Genomic DNA, 21,763 nt, shown 5'->3' with positions numbered 1-21,763 from the left:
ACTGGTAGCGGTCCACAGCCTGGGAGTTGAGGACCCCTGGAATGGAGTACCCATCACTCAGTTTCAGTAGTTATCAACTCATTGCTAATGTTTCATTGAATACTCTCAGCCACTTCCTTCCTTTCTATATTATTTGAAGCAAATAAATATATTATAAATTACACCGTATATAAATATAATATTCTATTTGTAATTTAGTTCTTTTTTTTACATTTTTTTAACTTTTTAAAAATTTTTATTTATTTGTTAATTTTTTTGGCCACGCATGCCACACGGCCTGTGGGATCTTAGTTCCCCAACCATGGATTGAACCTATGCCCCCTGCATTGGAAGCGCAGAGTCTTAACCATGGGACTGCCAGGGAGGTCCTGTAATTTAGTTCTCTAGTGTTTTATACACTTATGTAATTTTAGTACGTTTTAATTGACATATTTTTAAGTTCCTCTACTACTTATTTACTTATAAAGAAAAAAATCTCTTCAGGCTTGAGTTTCACATATTTCCTTTAATCTTTTTCATGCTACTAAGTTCTGGTAATGGGATGTATAAATTTGAGAGAATATTAAAGATATGCCCTGTTTAGAGTCATGTGCAAAAGAGTTATTAGATCTGAAAAGGGACTTCTGTTGTTGTTGGGGGTTTGTTTTTGTTATTTGTCCTTCCAATTTTGTTGTAAGTTCATTTTAAATTTTTGGGTTCCTCATTGTAATTTATGAAAGCACTATATATATATATATTTAAACATCTTTATTGGAGTATAATTGCTTTACACTGTTGTGTTAGTTTCTACTGTATAACAAAGTGAATCAGCTATACATATACTTATATCCCCATATCCCCTCCCTCTCGCGTCTCCCTCCCACCCTCCCTATCCCACCCCTCTTGGTGGTCACAAATCACTGAGCTGATCTCCCTGTCAAAGCCTATATTTTTTTCTGTGGTTTCTTCCAGTTTTCATGTTAAATTATTGGATTTATTTTTTTTTCAAATGACTTCTCTGTCTTCATTGAAATTTATTTTCTTGTATCTTAATACTGATACCAAATTTTCTCATCCTTTCTCTTAGTTTATAAATCCTCAAATTAGTTACTGATTACTTTTGCCCATTAAGAATTATTTTTGCATCTACATAAAGAGTTAATAGGGCTTCCTTAGTGGCGCAGTGGTTGAGAGTCCGCCTGCCGATGCAGGGGACACGGGTTCGTGCCCTGATCCGGGAAGATCCCACGTGCCGCGGAGCAGCTAGGCCTGTGAGCCATGGCCGCTGAGCCTGCGCGTCCGGAGCCTGTGCTCCGCAACGGGAGAGGCCACAACAGTGAGAGGCCCGCATACCGGAAAAAAAAAAAAAATTAATAGGAACTCTTAAGAAAACACAGTTTTTTCTCATTTATTCAGTTAATAAAAACGAGCTCAAGGGGCTTCCCTGGTGGCGCAGTGGTTGAGAGTCCATCTGCCGATGCAGGGGACACGGGTTCGTGCCCTGGTCCGGGAAGATCCCACATGCCGTGGAGCGGCTGGGCCCGTGAGCCATGGCTGCTGGGCCTGCGCGTCCGGAGCCTGTGCTCCACAGCGGGAGAGGCCACAACAGTGAGAGGCCCGCGTACAGAAAAAAAAAAAAAAGAGCTCAAGTCTAATAGTGATTTAATTTGATGTATTATGTTGTACATGTTTTAATTAAAAGTAATAGATTGTGATTCTTTTTCTTTTTTATGTACTGAAGATAAAGACAAGGAGAAGGTATTTTTTAATATTGTCCCTATTCAGAAATGCTCTGACCCCAGTTCTTGGGAGCTGAGATTAAGAAACCATTAGGAGATATTTGAGTGGCTAGCCTATGGAGTACTTTGAAGTAATTTAGTCACCTTATAAAACTTAATTGTATTTATTTTTATCTTGGTAGTAGCCAGTCTAATCTGGAGGGCCAGTGGGTCTGCATCACTCATACTTCTCATGCTTTTCTGTATTCATCTCCATGGGAACTATGAAATAACAATCCTTAAATATGGAATCCTTCTGGTCTTTGCCCATTCGCTTATTGATTTTTTTTTCTTGCTGATGTGAGTCTTCTCTACTTTAGTGAGACCACATAAGCATATTAAGAAATTTCTACAGTCAGTAAATGAACCTTATTTTCTTTAGCATATTCCTTTTATCTTAAGAAACTACCCACTCAGAAGGTCAACATTTGCGAAACCAGTCACTGCCTTTCATAACTCACTTTTTTTCCCCAATTACAGCTGGTTGCCTAGGAAAATAACAAAAAGTCAAACTCTTAGTTTCTTATTGCTCTATGTAGACATATAAAAATCCACAAGCACTTTCAAAAGTCTTTTACATTTGTATTGCCTTAGTGCTGATAGTTTTTGAGTGATTGAATCACAGACTCACATTTCACCACCTGTCATTTAAATGTTTTCTATGTAAGATAAAACTACAGTACAACCATCCTAATTAATACCTGTGCATTTAGGGTTCTTGTAGATTAATTTCTGCTGTGGTGTGAATATGCTTGCTTAGCAGTTACTCCTCATATCATCTGATAGGATGATGACACCTGTAGATAGCCTAACTGTAGGTGCAGGGACAACTTAGGACAAAATCCTTCTTAGGCATTGGAAAATTCATTACCCCTTTAAAACATGTTTTAAAATGTTTAAGAATAGTTTTACTAGAGATTCCAGTTCTGGTTTTTCCAGATGTAGGTATTTGTTTTATGGATTAATATAATCATTTAAAATGATTTATGTGTTTAATAGAATGTCATTTTAAATTACCCTTCTGTTCAGTTCTAAGACATTTTTAAAATTAACAAGAAATGTAAAAATAAACTTCTAGCTTTTAAATTCTTTTACCAAGAACTCTGACTAAATTATTTGTTTTGGCCATATCTTTTTTCTGTCATCACTTCTATTCTCTTTACCCTAGATAATCAGCATTAAGCTTTCTAAATTGATTTACCCTCCTGGACAAATTCTTTTAACACCTCCTAGTACTTCTGCCTTAGGAATTTCTCAGATATCAAAAGTAGTATATTTAAAGTACTGTGATCAGGGTATATCCTTTCCCTACTCTGTTATTAGAGTAATGCATCATGGTCTTTGTAAATCCCTTCTATGTGTGATTGTGCAGGTGTTGAAGGATTTTTTTTTCATGTTGAGAATGGAACTTTATTCATTAAATAGTTTAAGAAAACTCTGATATAGTCAAGCAATCATACCTCTTTACATTAGGAATATAAATAGCTGCCTTTATAAATGGCATAACATAGGGTCATGTAAAAATATAACAGGGAGCATATTACAGACTGCAGTTTAATTCTGGTGTTTATAGAATGTGCTAAAGTTAGAGAGCTGAGCAGTTCTCTTGTAAAATATGATAGTATACTAGGGCCTCCTCCCTATTGGCCAGTATTACTAGGTACTTCTTTTCAGGATATACATTTCATTTGGAATCAGCAAAGTTTTCCATCATTAAGTTTTATTTGAACATATATATAATTCTTGGCTTACTGGTAATTCTCAGTTTGGTCAGAGAAAATAGTTTTAGCTCTTGAAGCACTAATTTATCAATTAGTATATGGATTAGGTACAGTGTGGTCTTGGATGCAGACATATATTTAAAAGCCAACATACATCTTTTCCTTTCATAAACACATATTTTGCCTTACTGATTTCTGCCTATCTTCCTTCCCACCATCTGTCCACAGCTACAGTATATGTCATTATATTTGCACAGGCTAGTGGAGAACACAGGTGAGTGAAAGGAATTCACAGACAAGTGGAGAACACAGATGAGTAAACAGGCAATGACAGTAAAAAGAAGCCACCAGCTGCCTAGAGGAAGGTGAGCGAATTTTTCAGAAAAGATAACATTTGAGTTTGAAGATGGTAGTAAGGAGGGGTGGGAGCATAACCTTTCAATAAGAGAAGAATGATGGCTCTAGAAGATTTCGGGAGACCATTGCTCTCTGTGTAACAATGAGGGGGAAAAACACATAATTTAAAAACTTGTATTTTTAAAAACTCATTGGAGAACTGTGTCACAAAGAAATTAAATGAACCAAGTTCAAGAGGAAGATGACCCTTCCTAGGTGCACCTAGGCGCAAAGAGATTGGTGGCTACTTGTATCCCTGAGAGCATTAACTGAGCCTGGAGGCATAGGCATGCAAAGGAACAAGCCTACTATAGACAAGGGATCTTTTATGGCCCTAGGAGAAACCAGCTGAACTTTATTAGCCACATGTGAGCTGACATGACAGATTGGAGGATAGGATCCTCAAACACAGAGGTAGTTCACCCAAGAAGCCAAATCTCATCAGGACTTTTGCTGAGTAAGCAGTGGTGAAGAAAGTTGGGACTGAGCTAGAGAGAGAAATATCTTAAAGTCTTACAGTACTTAGATCCCAGAGCCTTGCTAGAGGCAGAGAGAGACCTGATTCCATCCTCAAGACATTTGAAACCAGAAGTGAATGGGAACTAAATAAAGGGGCAACTCAGCTCCAACCCAGATGAACTCCTCTAATTATATATTGAAGAGATCTATTCTTCACTCTAGCTGTTTGATGAGAAAATGAAGTACCTTCACTGGGGGGAAATATCTATTTCAATATCTATTGTTCTTTTATATATTATGTCTGATGAAAATAAAAGTATTGAGAGACATGAAGAAAGGAAAGTGGGGTTCATAGTCAAGAGAAAAATTAGTTGATATAAGCAAACTTGCAGATGTTTGAATTAGGGACAAGAACTTTTAAAATTACTGTTAAAGAATTTAGAGGAAAAGATGGTCAATTGGTAAGAAGGTGGAGAATATCAGCAGAGAAATGGAATTCTAAAAAAGAACCTAATGAAAATTCTAAAACTAAAAAATGTACCACTAAATATAATACAGAGAAGTATAGCTAAAAACCAATAAAGTAGATAAACTGGTATACTAAGAATGACATAGCAAAGTTCTGTGAGAATGTTTGGAAGTAGTAGATGCAGGAGATTAGGTAAGAAAATGGTAGCTTGGATATTAGGTTATGACGGGCCTGTTTTATCATGGTAAGGAGTTTGTACCCTTTCTTGAAACCAGTGTTGAGCCCCTGAAACTTTTTAGGTAGAGGATGAATATCATGCTATTTACAAAATTAACCAGCAAGACATTATAACTCCTACCATAATTTATGTCTTACTGTAAGAGATGTTATCCTGAACTAAGGTTTGAGGAGAGGAAGGGACTTGACATAAATTTCAGAGATATTTTGGGGATAGAATGGATAGGGCTAGGTGACTTAAGCCATATTGATAGTAAGAGGTAGAGGAAATCTAGAGTACCCGTTTTTAGAAACTGTTGGATGTTAGTGTTATGTGAGAAAGGAAGGATAGATGTAGTATCAGACTCAAGAAGAAAGATTATGAGTTCAGGTCTGCGTGTGGTGATTTGAGGTATCTTTGGGATATCCAGGTAATAATTTTGAATAAGCATCTGTATATACTTGAGTGTTACAGGTCTCAGATGTATATCTTAATTATAAGATGCATGTTTTGACATCTCTGAAAACAGGTTTTGGCTTATAATAAATGGCTTCCTCAAATCCTTTTTGGACAAGAGTTTTGTGCATTGTTCGTAATTTGTGTGTTGATTTCAGGAATAAACAACAATTTTGTATTTTCTTTCTGAAGCAACAAATGCTTTATGAGACCTAAAAAGGGAAAATAGCCACAAGTGAAAAAAGCTGTGTTAAATGCAAAAAGATTGCTGTCACATGCCAAGTATTGAAATTGAAGACACCAGAGGAAATTGCCTTATCCATGGAGCTAGTTAAAAGTAACTTCAAAGCATGAAAGTCTGGTGTGACTAGTTCAGTGTTGCATGGGACTATTGTTAAGGCATTGCAGCATACTTTAATTGGCATGTTTTATCTTTTTTAGAGTTTCATAACATAGTGTTTCTTATGTTTTGATGAAAAGAATCATTGGCATATGAATGGCAGTTGAAGCTGTTGGAGTGGAGGCAATATCTAGGGAGAACATAGCGTGAGATGAGCAGAAGGCATGAGAGGTTTCAGAATAGGGTGTGGTGTGAATTCTTTTGTGAGTGTGACCTCTGTTTAGCAATGGAGGCAGAGTGCATACTTGTTCTGTGTGCATTCCTTGATCTGTCAACTTTACCTCAGAACTTAGCAGTAGCTTTTTTACTTCCCTAAGGCAGAGAATACCAGCACCACGGTGTTACTAGTGAGGAATACTGTGGTGTTCCTAGGACTTTTGTTCTTTGGTGTAAGTGACATGTACATTTAGGCCAAGAAAATACCCTACATAAAAATGGAGGGAGGCCAAAAAAAAAAAATACTTTAAATTGTTAGTACAGTCATCCCTCAGTATCTGATTGGTTCCTGGGCCCCCTGCGAATACCAAAATTCTCAGATGTTCAGGTCCTTTATATAAAATGGTGTAGTAGTTGCATATAGCCTACATGCATCCTTCCATATATTTTAAATCATCTCTAAATTACTTCTAATACCTAATACATTATAAATGCTATGTAAATAGTTGCCATTGCACGCAGCAAATTCAAGTTTTGCTTTTTGGAACTTTTTGGAATTGTTTTTCCCAACCATTTTGGATCTGTGGTTGGTTGAATCTGCTGATGCAGAACCCACTGATATGGAAGGCTGACTGTGATATGCTAATGAAGCACCTAATCGAGAGAAAAAAAGCAGAAAAACATCAGGTGTGAGCAAAGTAGAAGTACAGCTTTTCCTTTGGTCCTATTCCACAAAGATCTTTTTTTCCCTAACCTTGTTTTCTTTGTTTGTTTCTTTTATAGTAAATTCCCTTTCAAAAATTATAAAAACACAATGTGTACCTCTTTAACTACAGAAACAATTTAAACAAAGTTTCTACTTACTACCTTATTTATTTTATTTTCTTTCTTCAGTGCATTCATTCATTTGTTCAAAAATTTTTAGTTAAATGCCCACAGCTTATTAGTCATTGTTTGAAGTGCTGGGGATTTAATGGCAAACATGGTAGACAGTTACTTGCTCTCATCCTTCTTGTATTCTAAAAGAAGAGGCAGACACAAGTTTTTTCAAATATTGATCATTTCTAGAAAGAAACAAAACATGATTTAACTTTGGGAGCAACAGCCTTTGATAGGGCATTCAGGAATGGATTCTGTAAAGAGGTGTTACTTAGATTGAGACTGAAGGTTGATAAAGGAGTTAGCTGTGCCAAGGGTAGGGGATAGAACATGTGCAAAAGCCCTCAGGTGGAAAGAAGTCTGATGTGCTGGAATAACAGAAGGAAGGACATTGAGAGGAAAGGAGATAGCCATAGTGAAGGTTATATAGGACCCTGTAAGCTTTATCCCTCTTTATTCCTAACTCTTTTCTCCAGTTATTACCCAATGTTACTAAGAATTGTTTAAAACATTGAGTTCCAAGCTATTGGTAGGATTTCCCCAACATATCTCTTACATTTTAAAAATCTTTATTTAACAGTTATATTGTAAATGCCAGCCACATTGCCATCTTCTGTTTACATTCAGGTCTTAAGATTCTTTGCTCACGAAGTTTATTTTCTTCTCTTATTGTGAAATCTCTTGTTTTGATATAATTGTCACTTGGTTAGTGCTCATCCTCCACTGTTTTCATCACATATGCTTTGGTTGATATACTTTCAAATCCTTGCAGGTCCCAAACTGTCTACATTTTGCCCATATACATATCATATCTTGATGTAAGTTTCTTAATTACACCTAAGTAGTTTGAGGTTGTCTTCTACTGTTATAGATAACAAATTTGATGCTAGTCTTTCCTTATAAGGAACTTATGCTTTCTGAAAGTTTGAAAAAGCTTTCCATTCTCCTTAAAATTTAGGACTTCCAGTGGAATGTGGTGTCTTTTTTTTTAAATTCCTACTTGTAATGCTCTAAGCTCTTGAAACCTGCACTCAAGCCTTTAACTCAAGAAGATTTTCTTCTATTATTTATTTAATTACATCTGCATTTGTTTCTTTTTCTCTTCCTGGAACTCCTGATTTTATGCTAGGCTTCTATGTCTTATATTTCCCTCTTGATTGTCATTTCTTTGTGTTTTTGCCATTTCTTATGAGCAGTAGGTCAAAGGTTGACCTTTGCAGCAACTTTCAGGTTTTTTGATTCCAATTCACAATAAGAAATACATTTTACATAGCAACCCAGTTTATACAAATCTAATCAAAACAAAAATTCTTAGTGCAATATATACACTTACTACGTGTAATGCATTCTATTTTTGTTTTCATTTAGTCTATTTGTATTTTAGTTTTTCTTGTTTGTTTGTTTTTAATGGTAGTTGCTGTATACTGAATCAGTGATTCTCAACCAAGGGCAGTTTCCTACCCCCCCACCCCCTCCAGGAGACATTTGACATTTTCTGGAGACATTTTTGATTGTCACAACTGGATTGGGTGCCGATTGCATCTAGTAGGTAGAGGCCCAGGGATGCAGCTACACATCTTGAAACGCACCAGACAGCCCCCACCCCAGTAAATGTTTAAGAAACCATGCACTAAATTGGTTTTTTGACTTTTCAGTCAAAAACTTTGTATCTCAACCCTGCTGTACATTCTTTAGAATCATGTGAGGAGACTGATTTAATAAGTCGGGATTAGCTGGTGACTGGTAGTTTTAAAAGTTGCTCAGTGTTTGAAAAAACACAGACTTACGGTATATGGCCTTGAGAAAGCATCCAGTACTAATTTCATGTTTTTTCCCCCAACAAAAGCTAATTATTAACCTGATATTTAAGCAGTATAATTTTTATACCTTTATTCAACATTTTTCCTTTTTCTTTTTTTTTTGAAATATAGTTGATTTACAATATTAGTTTCAGGTGTACAATGTAGTGATCCAATATTTTGATAGATTATGCTCCATTTAAAGTTATTATAATATACTGGTTATATTCCCTGTACTGTACAATATATTCTTGTAGTTTCTTTTATACAAAGCAGTTTGTACCTCTTAGTCCTCTATTCCTATCTTGCCCCTCCCCCTTCCCTCACCCCACTAGTAACCAATATTTTGTTCTCTACATCTGTGAATCTGTTTTATTATTTTCATTCATTTGTTGTTTTTTTTAGATTCAACATATAAGTGAAATCATACAGTATTTGTCTTTCTCTGTCTGATTTATTTCACTAAGCATAGTACCCTCTAGGTCCATACATGTCGTTGCAAATGGTAAAATTTCATTCTTTTTTTCATGGCTGAGTAGCATTCCATTCTATATATACACCACGTCTTTTTCATCCATTCATCTGTGGTTGGACACTTAGGTTGTTTCCATATCTTGGCCATTGTAAATAATGCTGCTGTGAACGTTGGGGTGCATGTATCTTTAAGAATTAGTGTTTCTGTTTTCTTCACATACATACCCAGGAGTGGAGTTGTGGGATCATATGGTGGTTCTATTTTTAGTTTTTTGAGGAACCTCTATACTGTTTTCCATAGTGGCTGCACCAATTTACATTTCTACCAACAGTGTGTTACAGTTTGCTTTTCCCCACATCCTTGCCAGTTTAGTTGTAGTCATATGATAGCCATTCTGACATGTGTGAGTTGATAACTCATTGTGGTTTGATTTGCATTTCTCTAATGATCAAGCACTGTTGAGCATCTTTTCACATGCCTGCTAGCCATCTGTATATCTTCTTTGGAAAAATGTCTATTCAGGTCTTCTGCCCACTTTTTAATCAGGTGTGTTGTTTTTTGATATTGAGTTGTTTGAGTTGTTTATATATTTTTTATGTTAACTCCTTATTGGTCATATTATTTGCAGATATTTTCTCCCATTCAGTAGGTTGTCTTTTTGTTTTGTTAATTGTTTTCCTTTGCCATGCAAAAGCTTTTAAGTTTATTTAGGCCCCATTTGTTTATTTTTGCTTTTGTTTCCTTTGCCTTAGGAGACACGTTCAAAAAAATATTGCTATGATTTATGTCTGAATGTTATGCCTGTGATTTCTTCTAGATGTTCTAGTCTTATATTTAGATCTTTAATCTATTTTGAGGTTATTTTTGTAAGTGGTGTGAGAAAATGTTCTAATTTCATTTTACATGTAGCTGTACAGTTTTCCCAGTACCACTTACTGAAGAGAACAATTTTTCTCCATTGTATATTCTTGCCTTCTTTGTCATTAATTGACCATAAGTGCCTGAGTTTATTTCTGGGCTCTCTATTCTGTTTCACTGATCTATGTGTCTATTTTTGTGCCAGTACCATACTATTTTGATTACTGAAGCTTTGTAGTGTAGTCTGAAGTCAGAGTCTGATACCTCCAGCTTTGTTCTTTTTTCTCAAGATTGCTTTTGCTCTTCAGGATCTTTAGTGGTTCCGTATAAATTTTAGAATTATTTGTTGTAATTCTGTGAAAATGTCAAGGGGTATTTTGATGGGGATTGCATTAAATGTGTAGATTGCTTTGGGTAGGATGTACATTTTAACAATATTAATTCTTCCATCCGTGAACACAGGATATCTTTCCATATCTTTGTATCATCTTTAATTTCCTTCATCAGTGTTTTATAGTTTTCAGAATATAGATCTTTCACCTCCTTGGTTAAGTTTATTCCTAGGTATTTTTGATGCAATTTTAAATAAGATTGTTTTCTTCTTTTCTTTCTCTGATAGTTAATTATTAGTTATTAGTTATTTCATTATTACCATCAGGTTTCTGTGTATTAATCTTGTATCCTTCAACTTTACTAAATTCATTTATTAGTACTAGTAGTTATTTTGGGGGAGACTTCAGGGTTTACAATGTGTAATATCAAGTCATCTGCAAAAAGTGAGTTTTACTTCTTCCTTTCCAATCTGGATTCTTTTTACTTCGTTTTCTTGTCTGATTGCTGTGGTTAGCACTTCCAATACTATGTTGAATAGAAATGGCAAGAGTGGGCATCCTTGTGTTGTTTTGTTGAGCATGATATTAACTGCATTTGTCATCAGTGGTCTTTATTATGTTAAGATACATTCCCTGTATACCAACTGTGATGAGAGTTTTTATCATGAATGGATGTTCAATTTTATCAGTTGCTTTTTCTGTGTCTATTGAGATGATCATGCGATTTTTATCCTTTTTGTTAATGTGGTGTATCAGATTGATTGATTTACAGATGTCGGACCATCCTTGCATCCCTGGAATAAATCCCACTTCATCATGGTGTATGATCCTTTTTTATATATTGTTGAATTTGGTTTGCTAATCTTTTGTTGAGGATTTTTGCATCTATGCTCATCAGAGATATTGGCCTGTAATTTTATTTTTGTAGTGTCTTTGGTTTTGGTATCTGGTTAATGGAGGCCTTATAGGTTGAATTTGGGAATGTTCCTTCCTCTTCAATTTTTTGGAATAGTTTGAGAGGATAGGTATTATTTCTGCTTTATATGTTTAGTAGAATTCCCATGTGAGCTTCTCTGGTCCTGGGCTTTTGTTTCCTGGGAGTTTTTTATTATAAAATCAGTTTCATTACTGGTGATCAGTTTGTTCAGATCGTCTGTTTTTTCCTGCTTCACTCTTGGAACATTATGTTTCTAGAAATTTATCCATTTCTTGTAGGTTGTCCAATTTGTGGGCATATCACTGTTTATAGTATTTTCTTATGATTTTTTCATATCCCTGTGATATTAGTTGTTATTTCTCTTCTTTCATTTTCTGGTTTTGTTTATTTGGATTCTCTTTTTCTTGATGAACCTGGTTAAAGCCTTATCAATTTTGTTTATATTTTTAAAAAACCAGCTCTTGATTTCATTGATCTTTTTTATTGTTTTCTTGGACTCTTTATTTCCTCTCTGATCATTATTATTTCATTCCTTATGCTGATTTGGGCTTTGCTTGTTCTTTTTTTCCTAATTCCTTTAGATAGTAGTTTAGGTTGTTTATTTGAGATTTTTCTTATTTCTTGAGGTAGGCCTGTATTGCTGTAAACTTTTGTCTGAGAACTGCTTTTGCTACATGTGATAGATTTTGGAAAGGTGTGGTTTTTTTTTTTCATTTGTCTCAAGATATTTTCTAATTTCCTCTTTAGTTTCTTCATTGACCCATCAGTTTTTTAGTAGCATGTGGTTTAGTCTCCACATGTTTGTGTTTTTCCCATTTTTCTTTCTGTAATTGATTTCTAGTTTCATACTGTTGTGGTCAGAAAAAATGCTTGATATAATTTCTGTTCTCTTAAATTTTTGAGAATTGTTTTGTGGTCTAGCCTGTGATCTCTAGCATGGAGAACATTCTGTGTGCACTTGAAAAGAGTGTGTATTCTGCTGTTTTGGATGGAATGTCCTGTAGGTATCTATTAAGTCCAGCTGGTCTAATGTATTATTTAAAACTACTATTTCCTTATTGATTTTTTTTTTCTGGATGATCTGTCCATTGGTGTAAGTGGGGTGTTAAAGTCCCCTACTATTATTATATCATTGTCAATTTCTCCCCTCATATATGTTAATATTTGCTTTATATATTTAGGTGTTCCTCTGTTAGGTACATATATATTAATGAGTGTTAAACTCTCAGTTTGTATTGATCCCTTTATGATTATATAACTCTCTTCTTTGTCTTTTGTTACAGATTTTGTCTTAAAGTGTTTTTTGTTTGATATGAATATTATTTGCCCCAGCTTTCTTGTCATTATTTGCATGAAATATATTTTTCCATCCCCTCACTTTCAGTTTATGTGTGTCTTTAGCTCTAAAGTGAGTCTCTTGTAAGCAGCATATAGTCAGGTCTTGTTTTTTAATCCAATCAGCCACCCTATGGCTTTTTTTTCTCTCTCTTTTTTTTTTTTTGGCCATGCCCCACAGCTTGTAGAATCTTAGTTCCCCTACCAGGGATCAAACCCGGGCCCTCAGCAGTGAAAGCCCAGAATCCTAACCACCAGGCTACCAGGGAATTCCCAGCTACCCCATGTCTTTTTTTTTTTTTTTTAAATAAATTTATTTATTTATTTATTTTTGGCTGTGTTGGGTCTTCATTGCTACACGCAGGCTTTCTCTAGTTGCAGCGAGCGGGGACTACTGTTTGTTGCGGTGCATGGACTTCTCATTGTGGTGGCCTCTCCTGTTGCAGAGCATGGGCTCTAGGCACATGGGCTTCAGTAGTTGCAGCACGCGGGCTCAGTAGTTGTGGCACACGGGGTTAGTTGCTCCACGGCATGTGGGATCTTCCTGGACCAGGGCTCGAACCTGTGTCCCCTGCATTGGCAGGTGGATTCTTAACCACTGCACTGCCAGGGAAGACCCTACCCAGTGTCTTTTGCTTGGAGCATTTAGTTCATTGACATTTAAAGTAATTATTGATAGGTATGTACTTATTGCAATTTTGTTACTTATCGTCTGGTTGTTTCTGTATATTTTCTTGGTCTTCTTCTTTCAGGTTCTTTCGTTATGATTTGATGATTTTCTTTAGTGGTATGCTTGTCTTCCTTTCTCTAGTTTTTGTGAATTGTATTTTTTTTTTTTTTTTGGCCACGCATGCTGCTTGCAGGATCTGTTCCCCGGCCAGGGATTGAACCTGGGTCATGGCAGTGAAAGCCTGGAATCCTAACTACTAAGCCACCAGGGTACTCCCTCTATTGTAGTTTTTGATTTATGGTTACCGTGGGGTTCATATATGTTGACCTATAACTGTATCTACTTGTTTAAAACTGGTAGTCATTTAAGTTCAAACACATTATAAAAGATCTACATTTTTTTCCTCCCTCTCCCACATTTTGTGTTTTTGATGTCATATTTTACATCTTCATTTTTATCCCTTAACTGTATTGTAGTTGTAGTTATAGTTAATTTTACAATTTTTTGTCTTTTAATCTTCATAGTAGCATGCATATTTAAGTGGTTGATTGTCAGCCTTTACCATATATTGGTTTTTGCTTTTTTTTTGGCCGTGCCATGCGGCTTGTAGGATCTGAGTTCTCTGACCAGGGGTTGAACCCAGGCCCGACCAGGAGTTGAACCGGGGCCCTCGGCAGTGAAAGCTTTGAGTCCTAACCACTAGACTGCCAGGGAGTTCCCTATATTTGTCTTTAATAGTGGGATTTTACTTTCCAACAGATTATTACTTCTTGTTGTAGCCTTTTCTTTTTCTTAGAGAAGACCTTTTAACATATCTTTTAAAGTCATTTTATTATTGATGAACTCTTAGTTTTTGCTTGTCTGAGAAATTCTTTATCTCTCCTTCAATTCTAAATGATAATCTTGCTGGGTAGTATATCCTAGGTTGTAGGATTTTTCCTTTCAGCACTTTAAATATATCATGCCACTCCCTGATGGCTTGCAAAGATTCTGCAGAAGAATCAAATGATAGCCTTATGAGGGCTCCCTTATATATGACTCTTTGTGGGGTTTTTTTGTTGCCTTTAGAATTCTCCCTTTATCTTTAATCTTTCTATTTTAATTATGATATGTCTTGATGTGGGTCTGTTTAGGTTCATTTTGTTTGGGACCCTCTATGCTTCTTATATTTGGATATCTCTTTCCTTCTTCAGGTTTGGGAAGGTTTCAGCCATAATTTCATCAAATATATTTTCAACCCCTTTTCTCTCTCTCTTCTCCTTGGACCTCTACAAAGCAAATGTTAGTATACTTGATGTTGTCCCAGAGGTCCCTTAAACTCTTCTCATTTTTTTAAATTTGTTTTTCTTTTCATTGTCCTGATTGGGTGATTTCCATTATTCATCTTCCAGATCACTTATGCGTTCTTCCTATATCACCAAGTCTACTGCTAATTCTTTCCACTATGTCTTTTGTTTCAGTTATTGTATTCAGTTCTGACTGGTTCCTTTTTGTATTTTTTTAGTTTCTTGTTAAAGTTCTCACTTTGTTCATCTGTTCTTTTCCCTAGTTCAGTTAGCATTCTTATTACTAATGCTTTGTACTCTATCTAGTAAATTATTTACCTATGTCATTAGTTGTTTTTTTCATGAGTTTTCTCTTGTTCTTTCATTTGAAACAAATTCCTCTGTCTTCTTATTTTGCTTAACTTTTTCTGTCTCTATGGAATTTGGTGAAACAGTTACCTATCTTGGTCTTGTAGTGGCATCCTTGTCTGGGAGCATCCCTATACTGTCTGTGTGTGCCAGGTGCCTTTGGTGGGAGAGCTGGATTTTATATGAGCACGAGTTACATCTTCCCCTATGGAGTAGTGGCAGCTTTCACCTTTGTTGGGCGGTAGGGCTAGAGATAGATGGGCTAGAACCAGAGTCACGTGTGAGCTGGGGCTTCTCCTCTGCTCAGTGGCCAATACCACCCTAATGGGGATGGGATCAGGTCCCATGTTGCTAGAATAGAAGATCTGAGGGTCAGGTCTGAGCTGGCTCTCTTCCCTCTAAGTGTGTGCCCTCCCCTCCCAGCACTGGCACACTTGCCGTCAAGGGGAGCTGGAGCAAGAGAGGCTGCTGTGGGTGCTTGGCATGGGTCAGGGTGCAGGCTGTGGTGGTCCTGCCACCAGTCGGAATTCCATACTGCTCTGGATCTACTCTCTCCAGGAGCACCAACAGTGGCTGACTTCAACCCTGCTCAGATGCTGCATCGGGCCTGAGCCGGCTCCACCCTCTACAGTTGTGCATTCTTTTCAGCAAGGACAGCCCTTGCCCTAATGTGGAGCTATGCTGCAGAGCAAGAGGGACCAGGGCCGATGCTCAGTGTGGACTGGGCATGCACCATGGCTGTCCTGGCACCAGAGTTCTGGACTGTTCCCAATCCACTTCCTTTGCAAGTGCCAGCAATGATTGCCCCTAACCCCATTTGGATACTGCCCCAGGTCCAAGCCAGCCCCATCCCCTGCAACTGTGCACTCCCTTTGGCTGTGGCAGCCCTTGTCGCGGTGTGGAGCTGTGCCACAGAATGAGCCCAGGCCAGAGTGGATGCTCAGCTTGTCTGAGGTATGTGCTGGGGTGGTAGTGGGAAACAGGCCAGAGACCTGGGCAGTTTTAATCTGCTTCCTCTGCCTTATTTCAGAAGTAAGCAAGCATGTGCGTGCTCTTCATGAGTGGAGTCTAGGTTTCTTATAGCCCCACTGTCAATCCTACTGGTTTTCAAACCACCTGAAGCGACTCATCTTCCTGGCGGTGGACCCCAGGGATGGGGCACCCAATAAGTGGTTCAAACCGCCCACTCCTCAGGGAGGATCTTTGAGCCTGTGTACTCCCTCCACTTCTGTGCCCCCTCCAAGAAGAGGAGAGGGATTACACAGACTTGCTTCTCATCCCCTCCTGCTTGATTTCATGTGCATCTTTCTTACACCTTTGGTTGTATAAGAGTCTTAATGCCAGTCTCCAGTTTGTTTTCAGTAAGAATTGCTCTACAAGTAGATGTATTTTTGATGTGTTAGAGAGGGGAAGTGAGCTCTGTATCCTCTTTCTCTGCTATCTTGATCCCACCCCTCAACTTTTTAGTTAAATAAGTTCAAAGTTAAAAAAAGCCTTTTGTTAGATTATCCTGTGTTTTGCATATTTGTTGTTGTTCAGGAGATGAGGTAAATTAAACCAGGCAATTAGATATTATTTCAGATAAGAATTTTTTTTTTACTTGAAGTATAGTTGATCTACAATGTGTGTTAGTTTCTGGTGTACAGCAAAGTGATTCAGTTTTACATATATATATTATTTTTCATATTTTTTCCATTATAGGTTATTATAAGATATTAAATATAGTTCCCTGTGCTATACAGTAGGACCTTGTTGTTTATGTGTTTTATATATAGTAGTTTGTATTTGCTAATTCCAAACTCCTAGTTTATCCCTCCCTCCTGCCCTTTCTCCTTTGGTAACCATAAATTTGTTTTCTATGTCTATGAGTCTGTTTCTGTTTTGTAAATAAGTTCATTTATATCATATTTTAAATTCCACGTATAAGTGATATCATACGGTATTTGACTTTCTCTGTCTGACTTTTTTCACTTAGTGTGATAATCTCTAGGTCTGTCCACGTTGCTGCAAATGGCATTATTTCTATTTTATGGCTGAGTAGTAGTCTGCTGTATACATATACCACATCTTCTTTATCCATTCATGTGTCAGTGGACATTTAGAGTGCTTCCATGTCTTGGCTGTTGTCAGTAGTGCTGCTGTGAACATTGGGGTGCATGTTTCTTTCTGACTTAGAATTTTCTCCAGCTATATGTCCAGGAGTGGGATTGCCAGATCATATGGTAACTTTTTTTTTAAGGAACCTCCATACTGTTTTCCATAGTGGCTGTACCAATTTACATTCCCACCAACAGTGCAAGAGGGTTCTTTTTTCTCCATACCCTCTCCAGTATTTATTATTTGTAGACTTTTTAATGATGGCCATTCTGACCAGTATGAGGTGATACCTCATTGTAGCTTTGATTTACATTTCTCTGATAATTAGAGATGTTGAGCATCAGATAAGAATTTTTAATTGAATAATTAAGGTTATCACATATGCTGTTAGCCTTATACCACCTGTGTGTTTCAAAGTGCAGAATAAGCATCATCACCAGGTAGTTTGAATATCAGCAGATTTCTTAAGATACTGTACATTCTAGTAAGCCCATGTTTCTCTGCAGTGGTAGAAATAAGATTATTCTTGTTTAGATCACATAGAAGAGATCATACTTAGCAGGTCCGACCTGTTACAAATAGGAGAGCCTAGCAAGGAATCAGAATAGCTTGCAAGGTTGAGCCTTCTTTGTGTTCCCAGAGTTTGAAGAGGACTGGCCTTCAGTGATAAAAGGGATTAATTACTGATTGTATGTGGATTTGAAGATCTGTGAAGTTCCTTCCACATCTAAATATGCTTTCCTCTTATCTGCCAACAGGTACAACTGTAACTGCTTTACGATTGTTTAAGAATCTACCTGTAAGAAAGCAATTTTACTCAACTGCTAAAAAATGTAAAGAGGAAATAAAAAAGGTCCAAGATCTCCTCATAAACTATGGTGTACTTAAACCTGATGTAAGGATTGTTTTTGTACATAACAAGGTAAGCATTATTGTACTTTCTACAGGATTTTTTTGGTATATGATATAATAAAGGGACAATGTATTTTATCTAAATCAGTTAGATATGTAAAGAGTCTTCTTTCAAAATTTGTCCACTTTTGTTTAGCTTTTTCTTTATTGTTTAGAGAGCATCTTCACTTTGTTACCTTGTATCTATATGAAATCTCATTGAACCTTTTATTTCTTAATTTCTAAGATAGGTGATTCTACCAAGAGACTCTTCCATCCAAGAAATGTTTGCTTCCTAAATATGACGATGAGTAAGACTTGTTCTTTTCCTTTAAAGAGTTCACAATTTAGTAACATTTTCCACCTTCTATTCTAAACTGTTTCTTCTTTGGAAGAGTTTTTTGTTAAGTTTTTAAAGGAAACTCTACCTCATTTCTTTCCATTTTTCAAAGCAGGGCTGATAAGGAATTTCTCTTGTTGCTTGATGAATCTTAGGGGAAAGAAAGGTTTACATATCTTCTGATTGTTATGTTTTTCATAAAATTCCACACGTGCACTTCAAAATATTTAATGTAAGGTGAGTAGAACCACAGAGCAGAAGTTTAGAAACCTGATGGGGAGTAGAGAGTTAACATTTTTTTTTTTTTTTTTTTTTTTTTTTTTTTCTTTTTGCGGTATGCGGGCCTCTCACTGTTGTGGCCTCTCCCGTTGCGGAGCACAGGCTCCGGATGCGCAGGCCCAGCGGCCATGGCTCACGGGCCCAGCCGCCCCGCGGCATATGGGATCCTCCCAGACCGGGGCACGAACCCGTATCCCCTGCATCGGCAGGCGGACTCTCAACCACTGCGCCACCAGGGAGGCCCGAGAGTTAACATTTATTAAGGATGTACACAATGCCAGGGCCTATGCTAGGTGTGTGAAACTCCTGTATCTACAGCAACAGCCAGGTGAGGTAGACATTATATCAATTTGCAGTTGTCCTCTGAACTCAGAGGTTTGATACTCTGCTCAGTGCTGCACAGCTGGTAAATTGTTGAGATGGGGTTCAAAACTTTACCTGCCTACAGAGTATAGGTTCTTCACACTCTACTGTTTTGTCTTCCCATTTTAATATTACATTACATTTGCGTGGTTCTTTTCCAGGTTTCATAGCACTTACAGTAACCTTGTGGGTTAGACAGCCTTATCTCTATTTGTATGGGGAACTTGAAGCTCAGAATGATCTAAGGAATTGTTTTCTATTTTACAGTAAGTAATACTACTGAGGTCAGAACCCTTTTTTCATCCAGTTTTCTTTCCACTCCATGTCTTTTTACTTGTTATTAAGAAGATTCCATATTAAACCAAGTTATGGTGGAATATTTATGATCAAAATCTTTGGTCATCTTAAAAAAATAAAGAAAAACATTAAGAATAGTCAACCACCTGTTCCTGCTGGCATAGAGCTCAACCAAATGATACCTTGAGATTCCTTCCAGCTCTATCATGCTAGGATTCCTCAGGATGTTGATAGATAGAGACTCATCCTGTTAATATAAATAACCCTATGACCTCTTGATCCAAAGGACATTTAGTCATTAAAAGTTGAATTACCCAAGTTAAGAAAATATTAAGGGCAGAAGAAACAGTGATCAGGAAGGGAAAACAAATGGAAAAAGGTAAAACATGAAGACAGGAGCTACATTTTTATAAAAGAAAAGTGACTACAGCCAAAGAGAAAAGTTTTAAGAGAAAACAGAAGAATATTATTGCCCTGTGTAATGGAGATGCGTATTTAAAGTCAAATATATATCTTCTAAGCTTTGAATAAGTTTATATTATTATCCCAACCTGTGTAAGATCATCAGTGTAGGCATTTTCTTTTGAAAATGGAAAGTAGTATTTTTTAATATACCGTATTTTATAATTTTTGGAAGAGACTGTATCTGAACTTACACTGAGCAAACACAGGTCTCTCGGTGACCTTCAGTAATTTTAGATGCATTTCAAGTCCTGGAGAGTGTTATACCATGCAAGTAATGTAAGACTATCAAAAGTTTTATAGTAAAATTAAGTATTAGCTATTATTACACAAGGAAATCATGAACTCAATTATATTTTCAAGCTTTTTTCTTTTAGTATAAATTATTTTTTCACTCTTCTATTTATTAATAGTGCTATTGTGCCTCAAATGTTATATTGTTAAACGTCCTAAAATAGCATTGATACATTATCATAAATCTCTTTGAACACTGAGTCCTGCTCTGCTCTTATAAACATGCTTATGTTTGTCATTCTTTATGTGCTTTTCTGAAGAATTTTTTTGCCTTAGCTTAAAATTTAAAGATGGAAATATTGTTGTCTCTTCTTTTTTTGAAATTTTTTTCTACATTAGAAACAAACAATCATATTGCACATAATATGAGAAGTACTATTGCTATTTTGACATCTTGGATTAGATAGTGTTCCTTCTTTTTATGAAGGTTTAACCTGCCAAGACATTCTTTGAATACTGATAATGTTGATGTTCTTGCCAGTATGGTTATGTTAGAAAGAGGTATTTTTCTTCTTTCATCACCATGTTCCTTGAAAGCATATTGAATAATGAGACAGCCAAAGAGAAATAATTTACAAGTGGATTCAGTGACTTTATTTAAAGTAGATTTTGTTTGGAGAAATGCTAGAGCCATTTCTTAGATGAGCAGTACAGTCTTCAACTTTTGTTTTGTAACTGAATCCCTGTGAGGTCCTGCTACATATATTTTCATTTATAAAGTAGCTATTTCCCAGAATTAGAAGTTTTTCTCAATGTGGTGATATCTGAAACCCATTTAGTAGTATTAGCTCTTTCATAAGTACATGAGTAATTTTATAGACCACTAGTTTAGAACATAATGGTAAATATGTGATTTCAGATAAGGGATACTTTCATACTTCATACTTGTGGATTTTTGTGATTTTCCTTTGCTTAAAATATCATTTGTATTTTTAAAAATTGTTTTGAATTTAATCCTGTCTTGATAATTAGAGTCCTGCTGGTATTGCAAAAGCTGAATTGGAGGGCTTCCCTGGTGGCGCAGTGGTTGAGAGTCCACCTACCGATGCAGGGGACACGGGTTCGTGCCCTGGTCTGGGAAGATCCCACATGCCACGGAGCGGCTGGGCCCGTGAGCCATGGCCGCTGAGCCTGAGCGTCCGGAGCCTGTGCTCCGCAATGAGAGAAGCCACAACAGTGAGAGGCCCACGTACAGCAAAAAAAAAAAAAAAAAGCTGAATTGGATATTATTGACATAAGAAGGTCTGATGTGTCTCTTACAGAAGAGAGAGAGAAGTAATTTAAGGAATGGCTTTCTACCTATCCCACCTCCATGTGACATGAATGTTAAGGCTTATTGGGATCAATTTATTTATTTTTGAAGTCTGGAAGAATGATGACCAAGAATGAGAAAGAAGGGACACATTTATTAGATTATAAACTAAAGATAAATAAGTGGTAGTTTATAATCTGTATCCCCTACATTCATGTTATTCCCTTTGTTCATTTTATTCTACTTTGCATCTTTTAGCCTTTTACTCTTTTTTTTTTTTTTTTTTTTTTTTTTTTTTTTTGCGGTATGTGGGCCTGTCACTGTTGTGGCCTCTCCCGTTGCAGAACACAGGCTCCGGATGCACAGGCTCAGCGGCCATAGCTCACAGGCCCAGCCTCTCTGCGGCATGTGGGATCTTCCCGGACTGGGGCACGAACCCGTGTCCCCTGCATCGGCAGGCGGACTCTCAACCACTGCGCCACCAGGGAAGCCCTTACTCATGTATTTTTGAATGTCCCAGTTTTGTTTCACCTGTGCT

General features: G+C 36.8%; 1 protein-coding gene across 3 annotated transcripts in view; it reads left to right on the top strand.

Moving 5' to 3' along the window:
• Positions 1 to 21,763, top strand: part of PMS1 (PMS1 homolog 1, mismatch repair system component) — a 98,334-nt gene that overhangs the window by 19,003 nt on the left and 57,568 nt on the right. For all 3 annotated transcript variants that reach the window (XR_014294802.1, XM_082629797.1, XM_082629796.1), the window contains one exon: positions 17,806 to 17,969. Coding sequence is in view for 2 of the 3 variants with exons in the window: in XM_082629797.1 (XP_082485923.1) it covers positions 17,806 to 17,969 (164 nt within the window). In the remaining variant the exon portion in view is untranslated. The remainder of the gene's footprint in view (positions 1 to 17,805; positions 17,970 to 21,763) is intronic.

This window comes from Mesoplodon mirus (genome assembly GCF_964341445.2).
Source record: "Mesoplodon mirus genome assembly, chromosome: 8".
Taxonomy (NCBI): Eukaryota; Metazoa; Chordata; class Mammalia; order Artiodactyla; family Ziphiidae; genus Mesoplodon; species Mesoplodon mirus.
This window is presented reverse-complemented; position numbering and strand designations above follow the sequence as displayed.